Genomic DNA, 25,401 nt, shown 5'->3' with positions numbered 1-25,401 from the left:
TTTAAATATCTTGAAAATGTCATTATTATTCACGTTTCATTCATTGCTGGGCTCCATTTAGAATTATAGGTTGGAAATAATTTCAGGCACTGCTTCACTGTCTCCTGATTCCAGGGTTTCTGCTGGGATGTGTGCAACCATTCAAATATCTTGTTTCTAATTTCTCCCTTTTTTATAGAAGTTTGGAGATTGCTTTTCTCTAGTCTATGGCTTTAATGATGATATATTTCCATCGATTCTCCAGGGTTCTAGGCAAGTTCTTTCAATCTAGAAACTAGCAGCCTATGGTTCTGGAAATTTCATCTTGAATTGTTTGATTATATCACCATGTCTTCCCTGATACATCATTCTGGAACAGCTCTTTTTGGTTGTTAGATTTTCTCTCCTACTTTCTCATTGTTTACCTTTCTAAAAGACTCCTCAAATTTATCTTCTGGTTTATATACTTGTTTTAACTTTTGCCATCAAATTTTTAATTTCTAAAAGCTCATTTTTGCTTCCTGAATACTATTGATATGCCCTGCTCTTGTTCCATGGCTGCAATATGTTTTCTGTTTTTTTCTCTTCATAGACTCTATTTCCCCATGTTGATATTTTTCTGCATTATGTGGTCTATGTTTTTCATGTTAGAGAATTTCCATGATTATACAGTGATCCTTGGATTGCTCAAGGAAGCTAAAATTCTGATTAAAGATTCTGAATGTGGAGAGGCATTTGCTACCTTAGAACTTCACTGTAGAGCGATCAAGACAGCCATTTATCAGAGAGATACCTAATATCCGTATCTTTAGGTCTTTCCACTTGGCTAGTCATATACCTCAGGGAAAAGTCTTTGGAAGATAGAGATATCAGCATTCTGAAATCTTGGTGGGAAGTCTGAACATTAGTCCTGATCACACAGAATATCTGTTTCCACATTAACTTCCCTGATTTTAGAATAGTAACAATAAGCCATGCCTGGCATCCATCCCTCAACCTAGAAGCCTTATTTTACTAAATGTAGAAAACAAATCTCCAGACATTGGTCAGGCCAATGGCAGCATAGCATGGGACATTACCTAAGGGTGAACTGCTTCTCAAACTGCTCTTACCCCATATACTCCTGCCATACCAGTCCCCAAGGTGCCTACCATCTGCCTGTTCCTGAACCTTTTGTGAAATCCATGATGGAAATATAGATCGTTCTCAACTCTCCCCCAGTATTGGCTTGGAAGTCAGCTTTCTTAGGTTTGTTAACTCGCTTCCCAATATCTATCTGCTTTCCAGCTTTACTATTCAGTGCTATTTTCTTCTGTCCTTGTAAGTTGATATCTTTAAGAGAAAAAATTCATTTGACTCTAGTTATAATGAAGTTTCTGAGTTAAAAAAAAGCATGGTTTATTATCTCACCCCAGAAAACATTTAATATATATGAAACTTAACCAGACTATCATCAATTCTATGTACAGCATGCCCTTCTGTAGACATTTTGCTGCTAGATTTATTTTAGTTTCACTTATAAGTTTTTTATTTTGAAAGCTTTATATTTTTTCTTTCTTCCTCAGTCAACCCCACAGTGATAAGAGGGGTAAGTGAGCTAGGCTGGTTTCAGAGCCATACAGCATATTCCTACAAGGAACACATTTTACTTACCTTCAACACATTTGATAGTCAAGAACTGCTGGCCACGATCACTCTTTTACTTTTTGACATTTATCTTGCTAATGTATAAAACAACATTTGTTATGCACTGTGCTTTTTTTGTTGGAGCCTCAAGAGGACTAGATTAGAGGACTAGACTAGAGGACTAGACTAGAGGCCAGGGATAGGGTAAGCAGGACAAAGCAGGAGGACTCACCTTGACTTCCCACAGTGAGCTGCCAGGTGGGATGGAGAAGACAATATCACCAAGGCAAGACTGGAGTTGTGATTTCTACATGGGAATTCTCACCTGAGTATGCTCTGCAGCTTAACATAATATGTTTCTCACCCAGGGTAGGGCTTCTTAATTTGGGCTCCTGGGCCCACTAGATCTATGAATAGAAATCTATATTTCTATCTTGGGAAAAAAAATACATTTTCACTGAATTCCATCTGACATTTAGCATTTCATTTAATAAGAGTGATGGCAACAAACTCCAAGCCTGTGAGTATGTCACCAACAGAAATCACCGATATTTACTGTTCACATTAAAATGCTGCAAATGTCTCAAAATACCACGTACCTTCATCGTGTCAAAATTATGGTGGCTATGAGACCTAGCACCAGATCTTGTCATTTAATGTGCCAATAAAACAGCACAAACACTACTATTTTCACAAAAAAATTAAAATAAAGTCAGGCACAGTACTGCAGGCCTGTAATCCCAGGTACTCAGAGGCCAAGAAAGGAGGATCATGAATCCAAGGTACGCCTAGGCAATTGAGCAAGACCCTGTCCCCAAAATAAAAAAAATTAAAAGGTTCTGCAGCTATAACTCAGAGGCAGAACACACTTTGTTCAATTCCCAGTACTGAAATGTGTGTGTGTATGAATGTACGACATATGTGTATATATTTTAGATATATGTATACACTGTTTATATATTATATATATTTATATGTAATATGTTTATATATTTCATATAGATAATACATAATACTTTGGGAATCATCTTTCAGTAATTGTTTTCCTTTTTAATGTAAGCATTTTATTTTGTTCACTTAAAAACATGATTCTGAGGGGTTTCTGTGCTTTAAAGAGGTCCGTGGTATAGAAAACCTAAGACCCTGATCTAGAGAAACTGGAAGTCAGTTTGAGATGTGCATCCAGGAGAAAGTCTACTCCACTAAAACTTAAAGGGAGACAGAAGTCATTCAACATGCCACGTACTCAATTGAACTGATCATTACAAGTCAGTCAGATAAAGTGCTGTGATGGACATGGTGGGCAGATCTGCAGATCTGCATGGAGAAGCAGATCTAGCTCATACTTGAGGTCAGACACTGCTGCCAGAGGAAGTCGCAGCTGATTTGAGATGTGTAGCAGCTGGGTGGGCAGGCTCTAGAGGACAGTGGTGTTTCTTCTAGGCAGGAAGCACACCTTGTGTAAAGGGCAGGAGATAAGTCAGTATGGTATATCTGAAGAAGTTTCCTGTGCTTGAATGTAGACTCGAGGGTGGAAAAAGGACAAAAGAAATAGAAAGTGAATCTTCTTTTTTTTTTTATCTTCTTTATGAGTTCACAATTTTTTGCTGATCTCCCAGCAGAATGCTATCTTGTTGGCAGTCTGTCTTATCCACTATGGATCCCACTGTCTAGAATACTATTTAGGAAATCGTTTAAATCAATAAATATCAGGTTCAGTGAGTGTTAACTGAATAAGTGAGCCTTAGATATCATGGTAAGAAGTTTTGGGATATTATCTAAAGAGTAAAATGTTTCTGTTTCTGCATAAAATCTGTGGCAGATTTAAAAATATTTATTTTGCTTTATTTACCCTGTCCATTCTTGATAATCAGTATGGTTTGGATTGTGAATGTCCCCCAGAGGCCCATGTGTTAGTTCCCACTTTGTAATGCTCTTGGGACATGGTAGAAATTTTAAGGGGGGGGGGGCTAATTCTAAGTCTTCTGGTTACTTGGTGCCCTTGAAAGGGACATTGGGACTCTTGACTCCTCCTCTTTCTGCTTCCCTGCCATGATGTCTGCCCTAATGTTCTGCTTCACCTCAAGGCCTACCAACCATGGACTCTGAAACCATGAATCAAAATAAACCTTTCCTTACATGAGTATGTCAATATGTAAATCAATGGAAGTGTAACTGATGTGATTCTGCAGGCTGTATACGGGGTAAATATGGGAGTTCATAACCCACTTGAATCAAAATGGGAAATATGATATATCAAGAACTATGTAATGTTTTGAACAACCAACAATTAAAAAAAATTAAAACAAACAAACAAACAAAAAAACAAAATAAACCTTTCCTTTTTTAAAGCTGACTATCTCAGGCACTTTTTTACAGTAATGGGAAGCTGATTAACACATAATCTATTCAATAATTGGTACTATTAAAGTTCTAAGCACTGTGCCCACTGAATAGTGGTAACAGCAAAATGGCTAAGAACAGGAAGCATAAGTCTTACTTAAATAAATGTAAGGTCAATAAGGACATTAAGAAGTGAGAACAAACAGCCTCATTTTAGTTTGGGGGTCCAGAAAAACCTTCCTGGAGGATTTAGCTAGGCAGCGAGAGGAAGTGTCTGTCAGACCAAAGGCTGAGCCCTCAAAGGTCATGAGGATGCCAGAGCCTATTCTTAAATAGTTCTACAAAAGCCTCACTACTCCTGACTGCCTTGCCCTACACTGGTCTACCTGCTGCCCTGTTGGTCAAGATGTCAGGGCTATGTCACAGCACCAAATACTGGGCAGTCATTCTGTTCTCCAACCAGCCAGGCTTGACATAGCCAGAACAGATGGGTTGTACAGGTACTGGCTCATGCAGACACATCTTGCAATCAGAAACTGCTTCAAGAGTATCTGCAGTAAAGCTGAAGGCAGCAGCCAATAGGTCAAAAGAAGCACACTTTATTGAATTTACAAGGCACAAAATATTTGTAGTTCCTTAGATATTTGCATTGCTATAAAATTATATTTTATGGTATAATTATTAATGGCTTGAAGAGAAATAAACAGTATAAACGAAATATGGCTCAAACCATGAAAATGTAAACCATATAAATCAAAATCATAAAACAATTATTCAATTCTCAGAGGCCTACTTAATATATACATATGAAATTTCTTACACACACATACAATAAAAGCCCACAAAAACCATCACTCTGAAGCCAATCACTGTATAAATATGAAAATAAATCTTTATCTTTAACCTCAATTTTATTTTCAGCAGGAGGGTTGTGTGGCTTGGATTTATGCAAGTCACATATAGTATTAAATAATCAAATGTCACATACATCCTATAAAACAGCAAGTGGAAAAAATAAATTATGGAAATGTACAGGGCTTAAATTTAGCAGTGAAAAATGCTTCCTTATCCAGCATTATTTTCCATAATGAAATTAAAATATTATCCAATGTGTCAGTGTATATAAAAAAGGAGTATAGTATGATTATGCTTGTAAAATCTCTCAAAGGAGAAACAGAGACAAAATAAGTTACATCCATAGGAATATTAAAACCTGCCAAATTAAGTCTAAGTTAAAAACATTAAATATTCTTGTCTTTGTTGAAAATATACCATAAATTGGAGAACAACTTCACAAAACAAAAATTTGGGTAAACAATGATGATCACCAGCAAGGAATCCTTCTTTTTAAAGTAGCTTTCTTTAAACAACATTGCTAACCAGAGATAAAAGTCTATTATTTGGATTACACTGTCTAAACAAGTATAGTGCTCTGATAGTTGAAGATGACTGGTTTGCCCCTCAAAGTCTCCTAAGTAATCTCCTAATCAATTTGGGTGTGCTGGCTGCATGATCCAGAGGCAAAGATCAAGATAAGACTTCTATATTAAAGGTACATTCTTATTTACAGGAATAATGTTGTAAGACAAATAAAAAGAGACACTTTGAAGGAAATAAATAAATGTAATACAACAACATGTATACTAACAACATTGAACAATAAAACTCAAATGAGTGCCTTATTTATCAACACATGTCCAACCAACCTCATTGGGGTCCATAGACACCACTGAGGCACAGCAACCATAAAACTTTCATGTCACCATACCATGTGCAGCAAAAATAACAACCACTCACTCCACCTCCCCACCCCCATTTATTTTGACAATTCCCCACAAGCAAGGCACTATAATCAGAAATGGAATTTTTCTCTGGGACCGAAAACCATAAAGTGTTAAAACATGAATTCATGGTAGAGTTACTGAGGATTCAACTCCCCAGCAAAAATACAAAAAGCCTTGAAATGTTTTGGTAAGCTTTAAGAGCTTAAAAATTAAGGAATTTAAAGTTTGACCATAAAAAATTCATAAATAGGAAAATTATTGCTACATATAATTATTTTAACTTAACAAAAAGAAATGTTTTTAACATACAATAAATAACAGCTATTATTTAGGTTTTTTAACAAGATACTTGGAGCCTGGATTTAGAGGCACTAAGATAAGTTCAAATCTCTTGCTGGGAGCAACTTAATTGGCTCACATCATTAAAAGCCAGGCCCACACTTGGGCCTGATATTGCCTCCCTTGGCTCTTAGGGATGTTTTAGTAGGGAAGCCTGGAGCCCCCCCAGATTCTGGAAGGAGAGCAAGACTGAACAGGTCATTGGTGGGGAAGAATCAGATGTTATGTTAAACAAAGGACTTCAGCTCACCATTCTCTATGGCAATTCCTCTTTTATAGATTTCCCCCCCCCAAACCATGAATACTGCTTCTTTTATTCTTCATTATTTAAGAAAGTTAATGCTTGAAAGTAGGGAGTTAGGGGATTTGTATTATATTGCAGATTATATCCTAAACCATGGGAAGGTTTGAAATAGCATGAATATTTTCATTTGGTAAAACATTAAATCATTGTAAGTGTTCATATAATTTAATGAGATAAAATTCAAATACCACAAAATCAATTCATTCACAGTATAAAATTCAGTGGTTTTAGTATATTCAATAAGTTATGCAACAATTACTATCATTTTAATTCGATTTCACTCTTGAAAGAAACCCCATACCCATTAGCAGTCACTCCCAGTTCTCCTTTCCTCAGTCTCTGTCTGGTAACCACTGGCTGGTGTACATTTTAAATGAAGAGGGACAGCTTTTCTGGGCTCTGTACTTTCAGTAGTATGTGGCTTTACATGTTTTCATTAAAATTTTTCATACTGAATTCAAACTGCGGACTTTGTAACTCTTCTAAAGATTACAAAGTACAGTTCTTTCTATATACAAGTTTTTTTTCAAACATTTTTTATATATAAAAAATAGATATCTCTGTTTCCACTGAAGCCTAAAATGGAACCATTTTTTTTTCTCATTTTTAAATTCTCTTCTCATTTCAGAAGTAAGAAAATCAATATTTCAATATTTAGAAAGTAGAAACAACCAGAGCCCTTATTAACTGTAGGTCGTCGTGTTCTCCTTCCTGCTGCTTATAGTGCTACAGCATCTGAGAGTACTACAAGGCTTTGGAGGCAAACTGCTGCTTTTACAGAGAGGGCACACACAGATCTAAGGTGCTGATGACATGCCCAAGATCACAAAGCTAGATAGCAGGGAAGCTAGGATAAGAACCTGCTCATACTAGTGTCTAGCATCAAATATTTTCAGTAAACATTGTCATAGGTTAACTACAAAGTCAACTACCTCATCAGTCTAGTAATGTGAGTTTCTTCTGTAGCTTGGATTTAAGCATGTGATCTTTTTTTTGTACCACATTGAAAACATTTAAGTGTTATCTTTTAAGACTCTGTAATGACCAAAGGGCCCAAATTGTTCATCTAGATACAGCAAAGAAGAGTTGAGATTCCAGGGGGACCCAAGAGACAGTTCAGATAGCCCATGCTGTTAACTCTCCATAGGACAGTGTCAGTAGGGTGAATCACCTTAATAGAAACCAAACTGGTCACAAAATTCAGTACTTTGGAAATGAAGTGTACATCAGTTGAAGATGTCGGAGTTTAACCATTGCAGCAGTTCTTCATCTGTGTTGACTTTTTGGTCCCAGCCAGATTGGTGATGGATTTGCTGTCATCCTCGTCAGTCCTTTTTTTTACTTCCCTAGGTGTAGGCAAGGGGGAGAGGGTTACTGAGATACAAACTTAGCCACACAAATGGCTCTGTAGAAAAAAAGCATAGCAATTCTGAATGTTTGCATGAGTCACTAGACACTTCTAAATTCTTCCTAGTGTCATCCACTTACCTATTCTTCAAAGAAACCTATTAATTTATTGTGCCCCACTTTATATACGAAGAAATGAAGGTAGAAAGAGGTTAAGAAACTTATATTAGGATTGATCAAATTATGTTATGTGCAAGTATAAACATGGCATAATGAAGTCTACTATTTAATGATAATGTACCAATTTAAAAAAAAAGAATTTTCTCTTAGTTCACACAAATGGAGAAGTGGAATTCAAACCACACAGGCTGGCTCTAGTGCCGGTATTCTGAGCACCAGGATGCACACAGACACACCCTGCCTCTCTTCTTTCCTGAAATTTCAGGATGCTGTATCATCTGCCACATGCACAGTTCACTCCTTAACACTCTGGAGTGTGGCTTCCATCCATAAGTAATGATTTGCTGACCAAAACAAAGCAATGACAGTTTTAGAACCATTATTTAATGACATTGAATAATGGACAGTTAAAATCCAGGAAAAAAATATCTTCCTTTTGTTTCTTCCTAAGTTTCTCAATAGAAGCAACACTGATAAAATATGTACCACTTTCCAGTATCTTCTGAAAGCTCCCTAGGGAAGTGTCCTTCCACGTGTAACTCCCACAAAATATAAAGACCCTGCATCCCAATATAGATGAGATGAATAACTATTTCTGTGGGTGAGATGAGTGTGACTGCTTATCTTCAAGATGGCATCAATAATTCTGCCAAACAAATGGCTCTGCAGAAAAAAAGCATAGCAATCCTGAATGTTTGCATGAGCCACTAGACACTTCTAAATTCTTCCTGGTGCCCACTTACCTATTCTTCAAAAGAAACCTATTAATTTATTGTGTGCCATTTTATATATGAAGAAACGAAGGATTCAATGTCTGGTGCTCCCCAAGAAGAGGTGGAGCTGTGCCTACCCCCAACCTTCCTGTCAGGGCTGACTCTTGGTGACTCTGACCAATAGAACATTAAGGAAATGATGCGCTGGACTTCCAAACCCAGGTATTAATAATCTCAGTCACTTTAGCCACTTCCCACTCAGTGCTTTGGGCTGCCATTTAAGAAGTACTAGATTCCTTAATGGAGAGAGGCCACCAGAGTACCATGAAGAATGAGATGCTACATGGAGAGAAGCCACGAGGAGAAACACCCTGTTTGCAGATATCCAGCCAAAGCCATAGCCTCTAGACCCATCTCTCTGCAAATACATAAAACACCCAAGAATAGCAGTAGAGGAATCTTCTAGCCAAGATCAGCAATCTCTGGTGATTATAAGAAATAAAAAATAGTTTTTGTTTAAGGTGACTAACTTTGGGGATGGTTTATTATGGAGTGCTTAATGGAAACTACTAGGAATCTTTTCAATAAAGTAAGGTTGTTTAATAGACATAAAATGTGGTCCATATGTCATTTCAAATTTTTTTAGTAGTTACATCAAAAAATGTAAAAATAGGGGAAATTACTTTTATTAATAGATTACTAATAATTTTATTAACACTATAGAAAAAATATTTTTAGCATGAAATCACTAATAATATAACTGAGATATGTTATACTTTTTGTACTTTCTTCAAATTCAGTATATATAATACATACAGGAAAACTCAATTTGAATCAGCCACATTTCAAGCAACTAAAGGCTACCAAATTAGCCAATGCAGCTACAGAAGGTTCTGATGTGTTCTATTGTGGTTTGGATTCAAGTGTTCCCACAAAATGCCTGTTTGGTAGTGAAATGATTGGATTGTGAGAGCTATGCCTTGATCAACCCATCCTAGTTTGAATGACTGAGTGGAAACTATAGGTAGGGCATGGTTACAGGTTGTGGATCCATGGAGGCATGCCCTAGAAGGGTTTATCTTTCCTGCAGCCCCTTCCTCTTTCTCTCTCTCTTTTTTCTGGCTGCCATGAATGGATCTGCCTCCCTCTTCCATTGCCTCTTCCATGATGTTCTGCCTAATCTGGAGAAAAGGAGTTGGTCCACCATGAACTAAACACTTCTCTGAAACCATCAACCAAAATGAACTCTCCCTCCTCTAAGTTGCTCTTGTCAAGTATTTTGGTCACTAATTGGTACCAAGAGCGGGGTTATTGCTGTGACCAGCCTGACCATGTGATTCAGAAGCCTTTTGAAATGGTTTGCAAGAGGAGTTTCGCCAAGTTTGGAAATGAAGACTAGAAAGGCATTAAAATGTTTAGAGTGTAATGAGCAATCCTACTGTGAGCTCAGAAAATCACAATGTCAATAGGAATGGAGATAGTCAAGACTGTGTTCATGAAGTCAAAGAGGGGAATGGGAACTCTATTGGAAACTGGACTAGAAGCCCTTTGTGTTACATCCTGGCAAAGAAATTTTCTGCATTTTGTTTATGTCCCAAGAGTTTGTGTGAGGCTAAATTTAAAAGTGGTGGACCAATTAATCTGGTACAATAAATTTCAAGGCAGCACAGCATTCAAGCAGTGGCATGCATGGGTTTTACTTCTTGCAGCTTTCAGCCAGCTTTACTGTGAGAATCAGGAACAGAAAGCAGAGCTAAATAATTTTCAAAATTTGCAATTTGGCTAGGAAAGTGAATGTAACTCTGGAACCAAAGAGGTTATAAAGGTTATAGTTCCTAAAGATGTGCTAAGTACTTTGAAAAGAGATAATAGGAAAGATGGCTTGAGGGTATCTCAAGAATTTGTAAGACTATACCATTGCAGACTCAAGAATAACGAAGGGAAAATTCCTTAGAGAAAAAAAAAAAAACACAGGGAACCCTATTTGCACAGAGGGCCCTAGAAAGTTGACACTGTGAGGGCAATGCCCAAAGCTGTGAAGGTGAAGCAAAAGCAGGGATAGAAACAATAAGAAGTAAAATATGTCAGTAACATGAACTGTCTGTGCACCCCTCACACACAAAAAAAGCTGGCTGTGGAGACAGTCAAGCCAAGAGAGAACCAATGTGCACTTCAATCTGTAAGACAAATGTGTGGGGCTGCCGTAGCCCTTTGAAGAGCACATCTTACTACCACATGTCCTACAGGCAATATGTGTAGTTATGGGGCCTGTCTGCCAGACTAGGTGTCAGTCTCATTTGGGTACCATTCCTTCATTACATGCCCCAATTCCTCCTTTTGAAATGGGAATGTTACTCTTTGCCACTGTATATTAGATATAGGTATCTTGCTTTTGATTTTTATGGGGCTGACAGCCAAGAGTTTGCCCTGAGTCTCAAATGAGACTTTGGACTTGGAATTTTGGGCAATGCTAGAACTAGTAAAACTATGGGAACACACAGATATGAATTAAATACACTATGCATTGTGAAGTGGATAGAGCTTTTGGGGTCCAGGGATGGAATGTTATGGTTTAGTAGGAGGTGTCTCCAAAAAGCTCCTGTGTCAGTATAGGAATATTCAAATATGAAATGACTGGATGGTGAGAGCTGTCATTGTGTGAGTCTATCCTAGTCTAAATGGACTAACTGGATGGCAACTGTGGGCAGGTGGGCTATGGCTGGAGGAGGTGGGTCACTGGGGATGTGCCCTGGAATGGTTGATCTTTCCTGCAGCCCCTTTCTCTTTTTCTCTCTGCTTTCTGGCCACTACAAGGTGCACAGTGTTGCTCTTCCATGCCCTCCCACAGTAACATTCTGCCTCACCTTGGGTCCAGAGCAATGGGCTATTATGGACTAAACCTGTGAAATTGTGAATCCAAATATATTTTTCCTCCTTTAAATTGTTCTTGTTGGTTATTTTGGTTGCACTAACAAAAAAGATGACTAACACAGTAACCTTTGAAAGTCACTTTGAGTCAAAAACTACATATCTCAGCAGAAAAAAATTAACAAATAAAAAAATGGAAAGTAATTATTTCTGTAGGCCAGCTAAAAAGTGCTATGATACATGTTTTTACATTTTTCTTATTTAGCAGACACCATGCACACATACCCACACCCATACACACCCTGACAGGTGAGACATGAGTATTATCTCACAGATGAGAAAACAAAGTCTCAGAAAAAAGAAATTGAATGCACAAATCCACCCCCAATTCCCTAAGAGACAGTCTACACTTCTGTGCTCTCGAATTCTCAGAATGTGTATTATTTATGCTATCACATCTGTGGAAATTTATTAGAGACAAAAGAAATTAATGCAATTTCCAAATACAAACTCTTTGCCAAGTACGTAAAAGTTGAGAAAGGAAAGAAAGAGGAAGTAGTGAGTGCAAAATGAAATCCTGAGGTGACCAACGTTGAAGTGGCAAGCAGTGATTCAGGGTAGCAGTGGAAAGTCCTGACTCCACCACCTCCTCGCTGTGTCCATTTGATCAGGCTGATTAAATATCCGAATTCCTATGTTTCCTCATCTGTAAAATGGGCAGGATAAGCACTGTATCCTCATGGGACGATTTGCATATCTCCCTCTGGGAGACCCAATGGCCTCTTATCAGCTACAAACCATATGGCTGCCTTGCCTGGCTTTATATATATTTATATCTTATTTATATTTTTCCTTGTAATGTCAAACTACAAGGCTTGCCTTTTATTCCACTGATATCCTATTGAACCTGGTAGAGGGCTAAGCACATACTAAATTTTCATAATAATGCTTACATTATTAAACTTGAAAGCAAATATTAAGGAAGGAAAATATACACCCACATATTTGACCTGGTCTTTGTGTTTTTGTTTTCATTTTTTTATCCACCAAAACTGCAGGCATGCCGACATTAAGGAAATCAGAAAGATATGATCAGAAACATCTAAAACAGGTTTATGCCTGGGAAAATTTAGTGACTTCACCAAAAGCTGCCACATGCTTAACAACTACATTTTAAAACATGTAATTATTATGTGCCAATCAGAAAAATAAAACAATTGCCTTTTAAATGACTCAATGAAGCCAACAGGCCACATATGAGCAGTTCAGTTCTTGAGCTGATCTGCATAGAGCCTGAGCTTTTCGTGTTTTTCTCCAATTTTAGGCTGTTGCTCAACTGAATGCCTGTTGAACTTGGCTTACTACAAAATGTTTAAAGCTTGTGGTTCCGGTATTAGCAAATTTATTTATAATAAGACCATGGTTGGACCTAGTGGCACTGTAAGAATATTGCATTTCTAAGAGTAATTTTTCCTTGGATTCAGAAGTTTTTCAAGAAAAAGCAGGTAGAGTCCAGGCTGTTAACCAAACACATGTGGCCTCCCTTCAAAAGCAAACTATGTTTCAGACAGTGCAAATACATACCAAATAGGATACTATTTCACAATTTATGACATTACATGGTAAAGAAGGGACAATGCTGGAATCACCCCATGAGATCTAAATCAAGAACTTATGTGTTCTACATAACATGCAATTTTTTAAAGGTTGAAAACTTTTAAAAATGATAATTCTACCTGTGGAGACTATAACATTTCTACTTTAGTCTTGAGTACTCTGACAAGGAACTATGAGGATGGCATAAATCAAAGTTTTCACTAATATATTACTAATATTACTAATATACTAGAGGCCCACCAAACCAGGCCATAATGCAATAACAATAAAAAGAAAACCTCCATGTCAAACTCCATGATAAGTGACTCACAAGAAGCTTGTTTGATTTCTTTAATTATCTAAAGATTAAAAAATAACTATGATCTTACCTTACACAGTTGAAGAACTTTGTTATCAAAATTCCTTTGTACACCAATTGTTTTAAGTAAATAAACACAAACTGGTGTCTAAGTTACACAATAAACAGGGCCAATGACTGGCTAATCCAACAGGTCACCTATGAGCAGATGGGGAGGAAGCCTGCAGTTTGCAGCCTCTCCCATCTTTATGATACAATAAAGAGAATCAATTCCACACTTTGGGTGTGACCAGGGCATTTTGTATGCATTTCAATTTAATATGGCCCCATGAGACAATTGAGCATTACACACTAATTATTTTACTCAGTAGAGTGTAGCCTACTATATAAAGAATCATGGTCTGTTACTATTGGAAAGGTCATTTTATTCATCCCCTTCCTCATTTTGCTAATTCCAGATGCCTAAAGTAACTCCAGGACTTGACAAAGATTTCATAGCTACTTAGGGGTAGACTTAAGAATGGACTTTGAGTTTTCTCCTTCCACAATCCTCTAATATGCTAGGCAGCAGCCAGTAACCATGAAGAGCTTGAGTATCTCTTATTCAAAATGCTTGGGTCCAGAGTGTTAGACTTTACCAGTTAAGTAACCCTAATCTAAATATCCAAAATCTGAAATGATCGAAAATTCAGTATTTTGACCACTAACATCTGTGTCCAAAGTTTCAGCTTTTAGAGTATTTAGGATTTTAGATTTTCAGATTAGGGATGCTCAACCTACACAAGGACTGACCTGGAGGTGATTATGTAGCTGCTGGGGCAGATGTGGGTGGAGAAGGACCCAAAAGTGCATCGTTTCCTGCTGTGTAGAAATCCTTGGACTCATATTCATGAAATACCAAAACAAGCACTTGAAAAAGTGAAAATACTTATTAATTTAGCAATTACTCTGTCTTACAGGCAAACACTACATTTCAATGAATTCTCCCTGTAGTACAAGTAGCTTGCTAGGCCAAAACAGCTGGTGTTCCCTATGTACCAGAGGCATGTGGAATTCATTATTTGAGCTGATAATGAATATAATATAATGGCTCTTTTCTGTAAAATATGATATCAGTCCAGGATTCTCCTATTAAAAATATATATAAAAGCCTGGAGCAATGGCAACACCTGTAATCCCAGCGGTGTTTAGGAGGCTGAGGCAGGAGGATCACGAGTTCAATGCCAGCCTCAGCAAAAGCGAGGCACTAAAGCAACTCAGTGAGACCCTGTCTCTAAATAAAAATACAAACTAGGGCAGGGGATGTCGCTCAATGGTTGAGTGCCCCTGAGTTCAATTCCTGGTCCAAAACAAAAACAAAAACAATGTACTTCAACTGAATCTATATACATGTTTAGATATTTGCCTTTTTCCTACTTGTTTTAGTTCACACAGTTTATGCTTTAAATAAAGATAATTTCTAGTGATGTGGGGCGGGGGGATCATTTCTCTTGAACTGATGTTAGATGGAAAGACTCTGAGTGTGAGTTCAGGGTGTCAGCCAAGCCCTGTTACACGCTAATGCTACGCAGGCTGCCAGAGGTCCTTGACTTGTTTCCTTGTTCTCTCAGGTGAGGGCAAGCCACTAAGCTCAAGGTCCTAGCCCAAGCACTCTACTAACAGAACTCCATTTAATTAGGCACTCCAAATACCAAGTCATTAATTGAAAAGTAGCATAGAAAATAATGCAAAGTATTTAACTGTCAATGTTTACTAGTGGAAGAGGTCAATTATCACAAAATCTCACAAATCATCAGGAAAAAGAATTATATGTCGAAAATTTTGTTTTTGCTTTGTCTACAACTAGATATCACTGTCCTGGTTTTCTTTTCTGATATCTTTATTCTTTTCCCTTTTGGGGGATGGGTTACATATCCCTTTAGGCTAGTAAACATCTGTGGCAGAAAAACTAAGCCACAGAGATAAATTTAGCCAAAAATGTTATTTCCTAGGGATACATAAAGAACTAAAGTGCAGGCATATTTATATACATCCTTAATGATGTGGTTTTCATTCTAATACACATCCTAAAATATTATTTATTATCAACACCATTGACTTAACTAAATAATTACCTAGGTAATAATTTTGGCAAAGTGATTCTAACTGGCATGATAAGAGAATTTGCTCTGTTTGTTGTTTCCCCCACCTTTTTACCCAGTAAAATGCCACAATACATAGTTATATTGGCAATAGTCTCTTGTGTTTAAAATCTGGTTCCTGGAGATGATTCATACAAGTCCATTATTAGCTATATGATAACATTTTGCAGAATGTCAACAACACCTCAGATGTACCTGTAAGGATATTTTGCCCAACTCCACAGTGAACCAGAAGCATTACCAGTTCTTATAACATCAGTGTGTATTTTCTTCTCCTATCATGTCTGAAAAACAGGACAGTGTTTTGCAAAGGATACTCTAACTGTATGTTATGGTTAAGAAATCTGACATAAACATTAACTAAGTGAAAACTCAGTCCTACGTCCAGTTTCCCAAGCATAAGGTGAAACTTTACCGAGCAAGATGGAGAACAGCTTCCACTATATTGGAACCATCTTTGGCACTTGTTTCACAAAATAACGCCCCATAGTTCTGTAGAAAAGAAGATTACACAATTAAATGAAGCCTTTAATTGGGTTTCCTGAAATTTTGTTATTAAAATAGATAAAATATGTTTTCTATCAAGCATGCAGAGTAACTAATAGCTAAGAAATTGAATTCAGAGTTTCAGTACTTAAAACAAGGAACAAGTCTGAGCATAGTTATTCCAGGAACAGTTCACTTTTCAGAGGATTTTTATTTTGCATTGAAAAATATAATATATTATGTTTTAAGATTTTTTTTACTTCAAATTCTTATTATACACATGCTCCCAAATGTTCTCTATCAATTAATTTGAGAGAAATAAAAATGATAGATTAAGATAACCACACAGGAATTAAGTGTTCATCAAAGCAGGTTTGCTTTTGGTCACCTTCACACTATCATCGTTTCTCTGAGGATCCAGCAGTCTCCTTGTTGCTAAAACCAGTGGACATTTTTTAGTCCTCTCTTAATTAACCTCTCAGGATTAGGTATATGATCGCTCAAACCTTCCAATGCCTCCCATTCCTCTTCAAGCAATGTTCAAATGCTTTCCCATGGCCAACAAGTGCCTGCCAATATCCCAGTTTGCTTTCTACCCTATCTCCATACTTACAAAGTTCCAGTTACCCTGGCCTTCCCTAAATAGCTCCAGTTCCCAAAATTTGTACTGATCCCATGACCTTAGGCTACCTTTCCCTCCACTATGCCTTCACCAGAGTCCTGCCTACTTTTTGGATTTTTAGGTAACACTCCCTTATCGAAGTTAAGATTAAGCTGTTTCTAAACCTGAAAAGTCTATACAAGGTCTTCGTATCATAAAACCTCAAACACTCACCATTTTTTCTGCATAGCATTTGCCACCAAATAACATAGCATCTGCCACCAAAGACAGTTATTTCTTTGTCTAACAAGCTGGAGATATTTTTCTCTTAATAAAGGAGAACTGGATAGGCTACAGGTCTAGATGTGGGTTAAATATTCCTGTGTGGGACAAGGGGAGGATTTGATGGTTGCTCTGGAGCAGGGAGAGAGAAAGAAGAGGTTGAGAAAGGGAACACATTCCACAATGGGACCTATATCATCTAGGAGCCCCCAAGTCCATAAAAAAATGTACACATCATAAAGTGAATGTATGTCAAGTAGAAACAGTACTGGTATTGACTTTAACACCCAGGATGTTATAAGGTGAACAGAGACTGTCTTTGAGGATACAGGATGGTGGAAAGTAGAAGATGCTTGAAGAAGAAAACTTTAGAAATCTGGTGAAGAGGGGCTGGGGTTGTGGCTCAGAGGTAGAGTGCTTGCCTAGCACAGGCAGGGCCCTGGGTTCGATCCTCAGCACCACATAAAAATAAATAAAAGGATTGCATCCAGCTACAACTAAAAAATTTAAAAAATTAAAAAAAAAAAAAAGAAATCTGGTGAAGAATAAAATTACCAGGCAGATAAGAATTACTAGATTTCAAAGGGCTGTGTGGAAGAGCTTCTAGCCCATGGACTATGGAGTCTCCATGTATACCTTTCCCAGACAATAAACGACACCAGGACAAACATGTGGCTCTGTCTTCTAATTTCCTCTTTGATTTTTGTTTCACGATGGATACAATTAAGCAGGTGCCTTAATCAATTGCTTCTGCATTTCCTTATCTACTTTTTGATGTTGATTACAACTGGTTTTCAGTTCTGAGATTTAAAACAAGATTTTCTAACCTAAACTAGAAAATATATATTGTTTAAATATTTTGTTTTAGTTGTGGTTGGGCACAATACGTTTATTTTATTTTTATGTGGTGCTGAGGATCGAACCCAGTGCTCTGTAGGTGCTAGGCGAGTGCTCTACTGCTGAGCCACAACCCAAACTAAAATAAAACTTCTTTTTAAAGCTCACATTCATATGCTTCTGAGTAGTCCTTTCCTGGTTCTGAGAACAGATAGCAATACTAACATCCCACCAGACTGTCACGGTGTGAACTTACTTGACCCCAGGTGCAGCTGATTTCTTGTATGGGTTAGACAAGTGATGAGAAGGCTATGCAGCATTCTGACACAGCCATAGTAACCAGGGAGGAACTTTTCCCATGTTAATATTCAGCACAGGAATGAACTTACTCCTCTATACAAATGCATATCCAAAAATAATGTGAGACTGTTCCAACTAAGCACAAATCTTCGAGGAAAAAATCAAAAAAAGCAGCAGCCCTCTGATTCTCTTCCCACTAGGTCAAATGCTGCTATATCTTCTGCTCCTTGGCATGGTCACCCTCTGGAACCAAACCCATCATTTCAAAATAGAACACTCATTCTTTCTCCCTTACTTAGATTCCAGGACTAGAGAAGGATTCCAGGAACTGGGTGAGAGGGCAAAGGAAGACAGCAAGATTGTTTTGGCTCTCTGTCAACAATACTCAATGGGGGAAAAGGATTCTGTGACTGTTTTCCTTCCATGGATTTGCTCCTTGCCATCATTACTTACATTCGTGCAAGGAAGGTAGGGATCTGGGAGTTCCACTGGGTAAGGACAGTCCATCACCCCATCAAACAGGGTGGAGGTTTACCAAAGAACCTCGTAAGCAAAGGTAGACAAAAGTGAAAGGCCACTGACCCCAACGCTACTGAACCCCTAGATTCTTTTTCAATTTGGACCCACCCTCACTCTTACCATGGCCAGTTTTTCTCCAAAATACGCAGGCACACATTTCTGACCCTCTGAAGCAGCAGTGTCACGAAGATCAGCCTTGTTTCCTACCAACATGATAGGAATAGCCTCTTGGGTTGCATCCTACCAAGAAGAAAGAAAAATGGGCACACATCAGACATTGGACAAATACAATGACAACAGCAACAATAGTAACAGCAGTAGCGGCTGCCACTGTCCAGTTGTATGTCAGGTGATATTTTCAGAATTTCTTGAAAAAAAATGTTACATGAATACAAGCTGCTTTCAATGCATTCAAAGTCATGTTAAGTCACATTTCAGTAGAATAAAGAGCACACTTATTATCACTGTACAACTCTTAGATTGTCAATTACAATAATTATTTGTTATACTTGAAATAGTATCTTTAAACCTCAAAATATCTTTAAGCTCAGCTAGCCTTACCCACCCCCTCCCCTCGCCCCGCCGTTTACTGGTAAGAAAATTGAAATTCAGAGAGGTCAAATAAGAACATATTAGGCCTAGGACCCAGGTTCAAAGTTACCTCAAATGCCCCTATTATACAATGCTGCATCCTTAGGTTAATGAAAAGGGTAAAAGGCACTGGGATTAATCAGCTTTACAGCAAAGGAAACATGCATCTGCTAATTTCTCATTTCTAGCACACAGAGCATGACAAACCAATATAAACTTAAGAAGCATGACCACAGAATTATTTTTGGCTTGGGCACCGACATAATTTTCTACAGCTTTCACTTCAAACAATGATGAGTCCTAGTCAACTTCATTATCACAGGTGCAAAACACAAGTAATTCTTTAGCTGTCATGGGAAAAACGGGGTTCAAAAGTTCACCACTCACCGTTCTCTGTTCTCTGGTTTCCAATAAAAGCAAAATATAAAGTCCTAAAGGTCAACAGTTTTCATAAGAATCCACTGCTGGACATTCAAAGTAATAGATCCAAAGGCTAGAGCTTATCAGCATATGAAAAATGCCACAGCTTCCCAGCATTCAGAGCAACACTGACCCTAAGGTATGAGTGCAAAGCTAACTCAGCACCTACTCTTCCCGGCACCTGGTCCCTCACAGGCTATGTAAGAATAGTCAAGTACTCTCAGGCTTCTGCCTCGATTTCCTTCTCTATAAATTGAAAGGGTTATTGAGAGCATAGTCTACCTCAGTGGCTATGATGACAAAAAAAGACAGTAACCTGACTAGCCAAGAAAAACAGGATTCTGTCTCCTAAACAAGAAAAAGTGGCAGCCCTGACACAAATATGTGGAAATTACTCTCTGCCTAAAGATCTCGGGAGACTCATTTAGCTTGGTGCTATACCTGATACAGGATCAAGACAAGAGCCTTAAAGTGAAATTATATTTGATTTCCTTTATCTTCAGATAATTTTTCTCTGATTGAAGGCATCAGAATACAGAGAAAGCAAAGGGGAGAAGGAAGAAAAATGTCCTTCCAAAAACTAGCTGCTCCACCCTTTCATGTGCTCATGAATTGTATTCTTTAGTGATCTCAGAATTCAACAGGAAGTCATTAATCAATATTCACTTGAGTAGCCATAAAGCTAAGCATCTAAATGACACCTCCTTCAAGTCTTGACCCAAACATCACCTTCTTGGTGAAGCTGAAGCTGCTGTGACCACACAGTGAAAACTGCAGCCTGCTTCTCCTTTTGTTTCTATAACATTTATCACTTACTATCAGACTATCTCTTTTATTTCCTTATGGTTGTTGCTTGTTATCTGACTCCCCCACTAAAATACAAGCTTCATAGGACAAGGCTCTTACTTTTACCATCAGATACATCCCCCAAACACAGAACATATGTGCAAAGAGGAGGAAGAAACTAAAAACAAAAATTCTTTTTTCTAATATGTGAAAGTCAGGATCAGATTTCACATCGCAAGTATCTTTCTCCATTCAGCTTTGACCTAAACATTCAATCAGTAAAGTATTCAAAACAGGTAAGTAAAAAGTTATAATTTCATTTTATCCATGATTCTGTTAACAAGATTTTGTAAATCTAGCAGCTTTCAATCGAAGTATAGCAACTATCAATTCAGAGGGTCGGTTCACACCGACAGTCTAGTGCTTCTCTGTTCTCTGGCCTGTTTAGTGATGGCACCACTCATTTCCACCCAATTTATTGTGATCATATAAATGGCCCATAGAATTGCCTCAATTAGATGAAGCTGTGGAGAAGCTTCATTGTGCCCATTCTCTAAGGCAGAATTCAAATTCCATATGGTATCTATTTTTTCCTCCTGTAATAAATTTAAGAATTCATCTTGCGTGACATTTTCTTCCTTTTGAGACCCTATGAAAAGGTGACACTGATGGCTGAAAGGGTACTTACCATGTGCAGGCGCTCAGCAAGCGATAGCTGTGCCACTTTATGTAAGAGCTTTTTCATTGAGAACAACCTTGCCTTTTGTGCCTTCTTTTCTTGAGCATAATGCAAACATTTAAAATGATGACTAAGCCCCAAATTTCAACAATAAAACGTTTTGCTCAGATCTTACTTCTCCAGCCCAGGGAACTCTATTTGTTCTTCTTGAGCAGATGCCTCTCCTGTACTTTTGAATTCCTTTCTACTCATTAAAGACTTCTATTCATCTGCTGCTCACTCTGGTGCTGAGCCTCTAACTGCTAAATAAATGTAAGTAAGGGCCATATACTTTCTATGCCTCAGGTTTCTCGTTATAAGAGACAATAGTACATTTCTAACTTCCTTTCTCAGATGTTAGAGAGGTTAGCATAACATATAGAAAACTTTATGAAGTCAAAATATAACATAAATGTGAACACATTTCACTGCATGCAAAATGATAGTAGGTCAGGAAATTTTGGCAGAACAAAGTACATATTTATTCATCATTGTTGACATCTTGTTGCCAACCACCGTCAGTCATTTCTCTTATTACTTTTCTAGTTAGAGAATGTAACTCCAGAGGTTAACTTAACACCAGACTGCAATCAGTCCTGCTTATCCACTACTGGCGTTTAAGGTCTGTTTAAAATTATAGATAACGTACTAACTTGAAAAGTTAGATTAGCTGCTAGTTTATTTTTCAAGAGTATTCTGAACCATAGCTTGAACCTCACTTTCGTTGATTAATAACTGTTAACAGCACATTAAATGTGGCCAAAATCATTTCCTACTTTTAAAAATCATTTAGCATGAAACCAAATGATATGAAAGCTCCTTAGATGAAAGACACAAACCTACTTCACCACAGATATTATCCCACAAGTTAAAATACCAACTGGTACATTAGAGGTACCTGTGGTGTCGAAAGACCTCACATCACAACCAAAATAAGGTTGAGAACATAGCTGCTGTAACCTTCAGACCTCAACTCATGCTCACATCCGGGTGGTGTTTCAACTATGTCTTAATCCACGTGGAAGCTCCTACACATGTTTAACCACAGTATGCATCCAACCACACCCCCATCTTGTTTGGAAAGCTGCTTCTCCTCAGGTGACCTGCATTTTCACTTGGTTACACAGGGTTCCAATATTATCTATAAGAGAACCCGGAAGTTTTATTCCCAGAAGTTACCTTCAGTAGTGTCTGTGGCTTTGGGGGAACTTATGCAATTCCCGGGAAGAGAGCAACGCTGCCAAGGGCCACTGGAAACTCTGCCTCCAGTACACCATTCTTCCTGACAGCTGGGATCAAAGGCTTCTAGTCAAGTTCACCCCCACAAAGAGCAATAGCATTTTCTAAGTCTATAACTCCTCCACGTAATTTTCTGTTTCTTCATTTTGATTCCTTACCTCGATCATATCTACCCATTCTCGTACATTAAGAAAGCTTTTCTCACACGTGACATCATATAGCAGCAAAACTCCGTCTGCTTTCCTGAAGTAAGACTTGGCAATGCTCCTGAATCTGGGAAACAGAAAAGCACCTTGTGACTCCATCAGCTGGGTGCTGCTTCATTCTTCATTTCCCTTACACTCATTTTTTGTTTTCTCATCTTCTAAAATCAGCCCCATTTGAGACTCTAACAGCAATGTATTGCTGTGAAGTGGCCATCTCTACAGCTTCAATTGAACCACTGAAAGTTAACAGGATACAGGTATGGGTGACTGACTTAGAAAAGCCAATTATTTTTTTCCACTAAACAATCCCAAGAATCTCTAACCCCAAAGCAGGACCACATTAACAGAGAAGTACAATTTTTAAAAATGTCAACTTCACAGGTAGGACATAGAGGAGGTTAAACAGAGAATTATTTTATCTAGGGTTATATCAACCACAGACATCTTTAAAATGTTAAAATTCCATTCTGATAGAGATTCTGAGCTACATGAGGATATATCTTTGTGTCCACCTGATCAATTAATCTCAGAACACTGAATGAATCAAGTGCCTGGACAGAGGCATACATTCCATTCTTATTTGTTAAACAATTATGTAATTTCAAAGGGTTAGATAAGTTTAAAACCTATATTCTTTATACTTTTGAATGCAACGAATGCAAGATTTGTATTGGCAATGAAAGCAAATTTGTATCATTGAACTTGAACTCAGTGGGAGGGTAGGCAGACAAGTTGTCTTCTCCACCACTTATTTTTGCACAGCTAAGTAGTTCCTCACTCTGATGCTGCATTCAGGAGTGGTGCTTCACTTAGATTCCCCTGTTAGGAAAGTGCACTCTTCTAGTTGCATATGAACATCAGCTCAAAAGAAGCTTAAATGCCCTCTTTTACACAACTGACACTCATGTCAAGGAGGGGACGTGGAAGAAGGTGAGCATTACTGAGATTATAATATAACTTATAATTAATACTAATGTAATATTAATATAATTAAAAGGTCTACTAATATTATGTAATTATGAATATAAAAAACACCAAGCATCCTATAAGGCTCGTTTTTGCAAAACTAAGTGGAGTCTGAAGCGTTATGAAAAGCACTTGCCTCTCCTGCCCAGCTGTATCCCAGAGCTGCAGAACTGTTTGCTCTCCATCTACAATGAGAGTTTTCATTTGAAAATCAACTCCTGAAAAGAAATATGAGAGTGGAGAAGAGAGTAAATCATTCCATTAGCTTGCTACGTTAGAGCCCTCTTTTAAGATGAGAGAAGAGCCAATAAACCAAAGCTCAGTGAGGTAGAAAGGAATGAACACGGCCTTCAAGAGAGTGAACTTCAAATACTAATTGTAAGTCAGATCACACATATGCATACAGATACCCTGTCTGCAGACTGGCTGATGTGGGGAAGGGCTTAATCTATGGAAAACGGAACATCTACGTTCTGTTTTCACAGATGATTAGATGACTGTCGTATTTGTGTGTGTGTGTGTGTGTGTGTGTGTGCATTGAGTGTACATACACGTAAGAATATGCATGTTGTATATATATACATATATGTACATGTGTGTTATGTATATATCTGATATGTATAGGTGTGTATGTGTAGACCTATGCATGTATACATGTATATTATGTATATTGTATACATAAGAACACACATAATATTGTACATGTATATGTAGTTTTGTGTGTATGTTTGCATGCATACATATATGCATGTACATATGGTACACTGTGATTACACACATAAATTTACACCTATGTACATGTCATGGTCTCTAGCAACCAAACCAAATACTGTGTAGTCTGTTTATGAACTAGTGAACTTTCAGGTTTGTTATTTCAAAGGTGTATCAGAGAATACACCCTATAAATGTACAAAGTCACCCATTGTGAAAAGGGCAATCAATATGTTCTAACATTTCTGGTTATCAAACAAAAAACTCTTTAAATAAAGAAGAAAATATGATAATTTATATATCCTCGACTCCTTTAACTGATTATTATGTAAATTTGGGACATCTAGATAAAACTTTTTTTGATGCTAATGTAGAGACAGAAGATGGAAGCATACATCTGGCTTTGATTCTGACCACAGTGACAAACTGGTCACCAATACTGTCACTGCAGCAATATCGCCGACATCTTATCAGAAAGACTTTTCCTGGCCACCTTGTATAATCCTGCACTTTTTTTCAAATTTCATGCTTTTAAGTATTTTTCCCCCCTTTAGTCTATTCCTTTCCATTGGGATATAAATTCTCTATAGGCTGGGATTAAGTCAGCTTTCTTCATTTTGTGTCCTTAGCACCTACAATAGAGCCTGCCTCTAGGTGGGACTTAGGATACATACGCTAAACAAACGAATCCAACATCTCCAGCTCTACACTTGGATTGTTTGATCTGACATACTGCTGTTATTTATCAGTTTTCCTCAATAATGTGAGATTTTGCCCAAAACACAGAACCATTCTGTAGACAAGGACACACACACACACACATGCTATATATACATACATACATATATATATATATTTGAAAGTATACAGAGAGAGAGAGAGAGTTGTGTCTGTATATCTGTGTATATAATCCCTAAAAAAAAGAAAACCAAGCTAAGAAGTTCATCTTCCCATTACCAAATGAATCAGGGGCCATACCCAATGTGGCACTTGTGTTTCCTCGAAATTCATTCTTGCAAAGTCTCATGAGGAAACTGGATTTCCCCACTGCAGCGTCCCCAGCAAGCACAATCTTGTAAGCCTTCTGTGAGCTAGCAGACTTGGAGTTATCACCTGCCACATCTGTCTAGAGGAAAGAAGCCACAGTGAGTGATAAGGGTAGTGCCAGTTTTCTTCTTAAATAAGTACCATGGCACAGAA

The 25,401-nt window shown here is 37.7% G+C and overlaps 1 protein-coding gene across 2 annotated transcripts in view; it reads right to left on the bottom strand.

The window, feature by feature from the left end:
- Positions 1-4,840: 4,840 nt before the first annotated feature.
- The window catches only part of Rasef (RAS and EF-hand domain containing), a 65,828-nt gene continuing 45,267 nt past the window's right edge, over positions 4,841-25,401 (bottom strand). Inside the window, exons 12-18 of one of the 2 annotated variants that reach the window (XR_013438057.1) lie at positions 25,180-25,327; positions 23,627-23,708; positions 22,477-22,591; positions 18,685-18,804; positions 15,955-16,031; positions 14,191-14,307; positions 7,583-7,721 (exon numbers count right to left, since the gene is read on the bottom strand). Coding sequence is in view for 1 of the 2 variants with exons in the window: in XM_005335128.5 (XP_005335185.2) it covers positions 7,622-7,721; positions 15,955-16,031; positions 18,685-18,804; positions 22,477-22,591; positions 23,627-23,708; positions 25,180-25,327 (642 nt within the window). In the remaining variant the exon portion in view is untranslated. Of the gene's footprint in view, positions 7,722-14,190; positions 14,308-15,954; positions 16,032-18,684; positions 18,805-22,476; positions 22,592-23,626; positions 23,709-25,179; positions 25,328-25,401 lie in introns of both variants that reach the window. The other variant, XM_005335128.5, reaches the window with a different exon arrangement.

Source organism: Ictidomys tridecemlineatus, chromosome 4 (assembly GCF_052094955.1).
Source record: "Ictidomys tridecemlineatus isolate mIctTri1 chromosome 4, mIctTri1.hap1, whole genome shotgun sequence".
Classification (NCBI taxonomy): domain Eukaryota; kingdom Metazoa; phylum Chordata; class Mammalia; order Rodentia; family Sciuridae; genus Ictidomys; species Ictidomys tridecemlineatus.
This window is presented reverse-complemented; position numbering and strand designations above follow the sequence as displayed.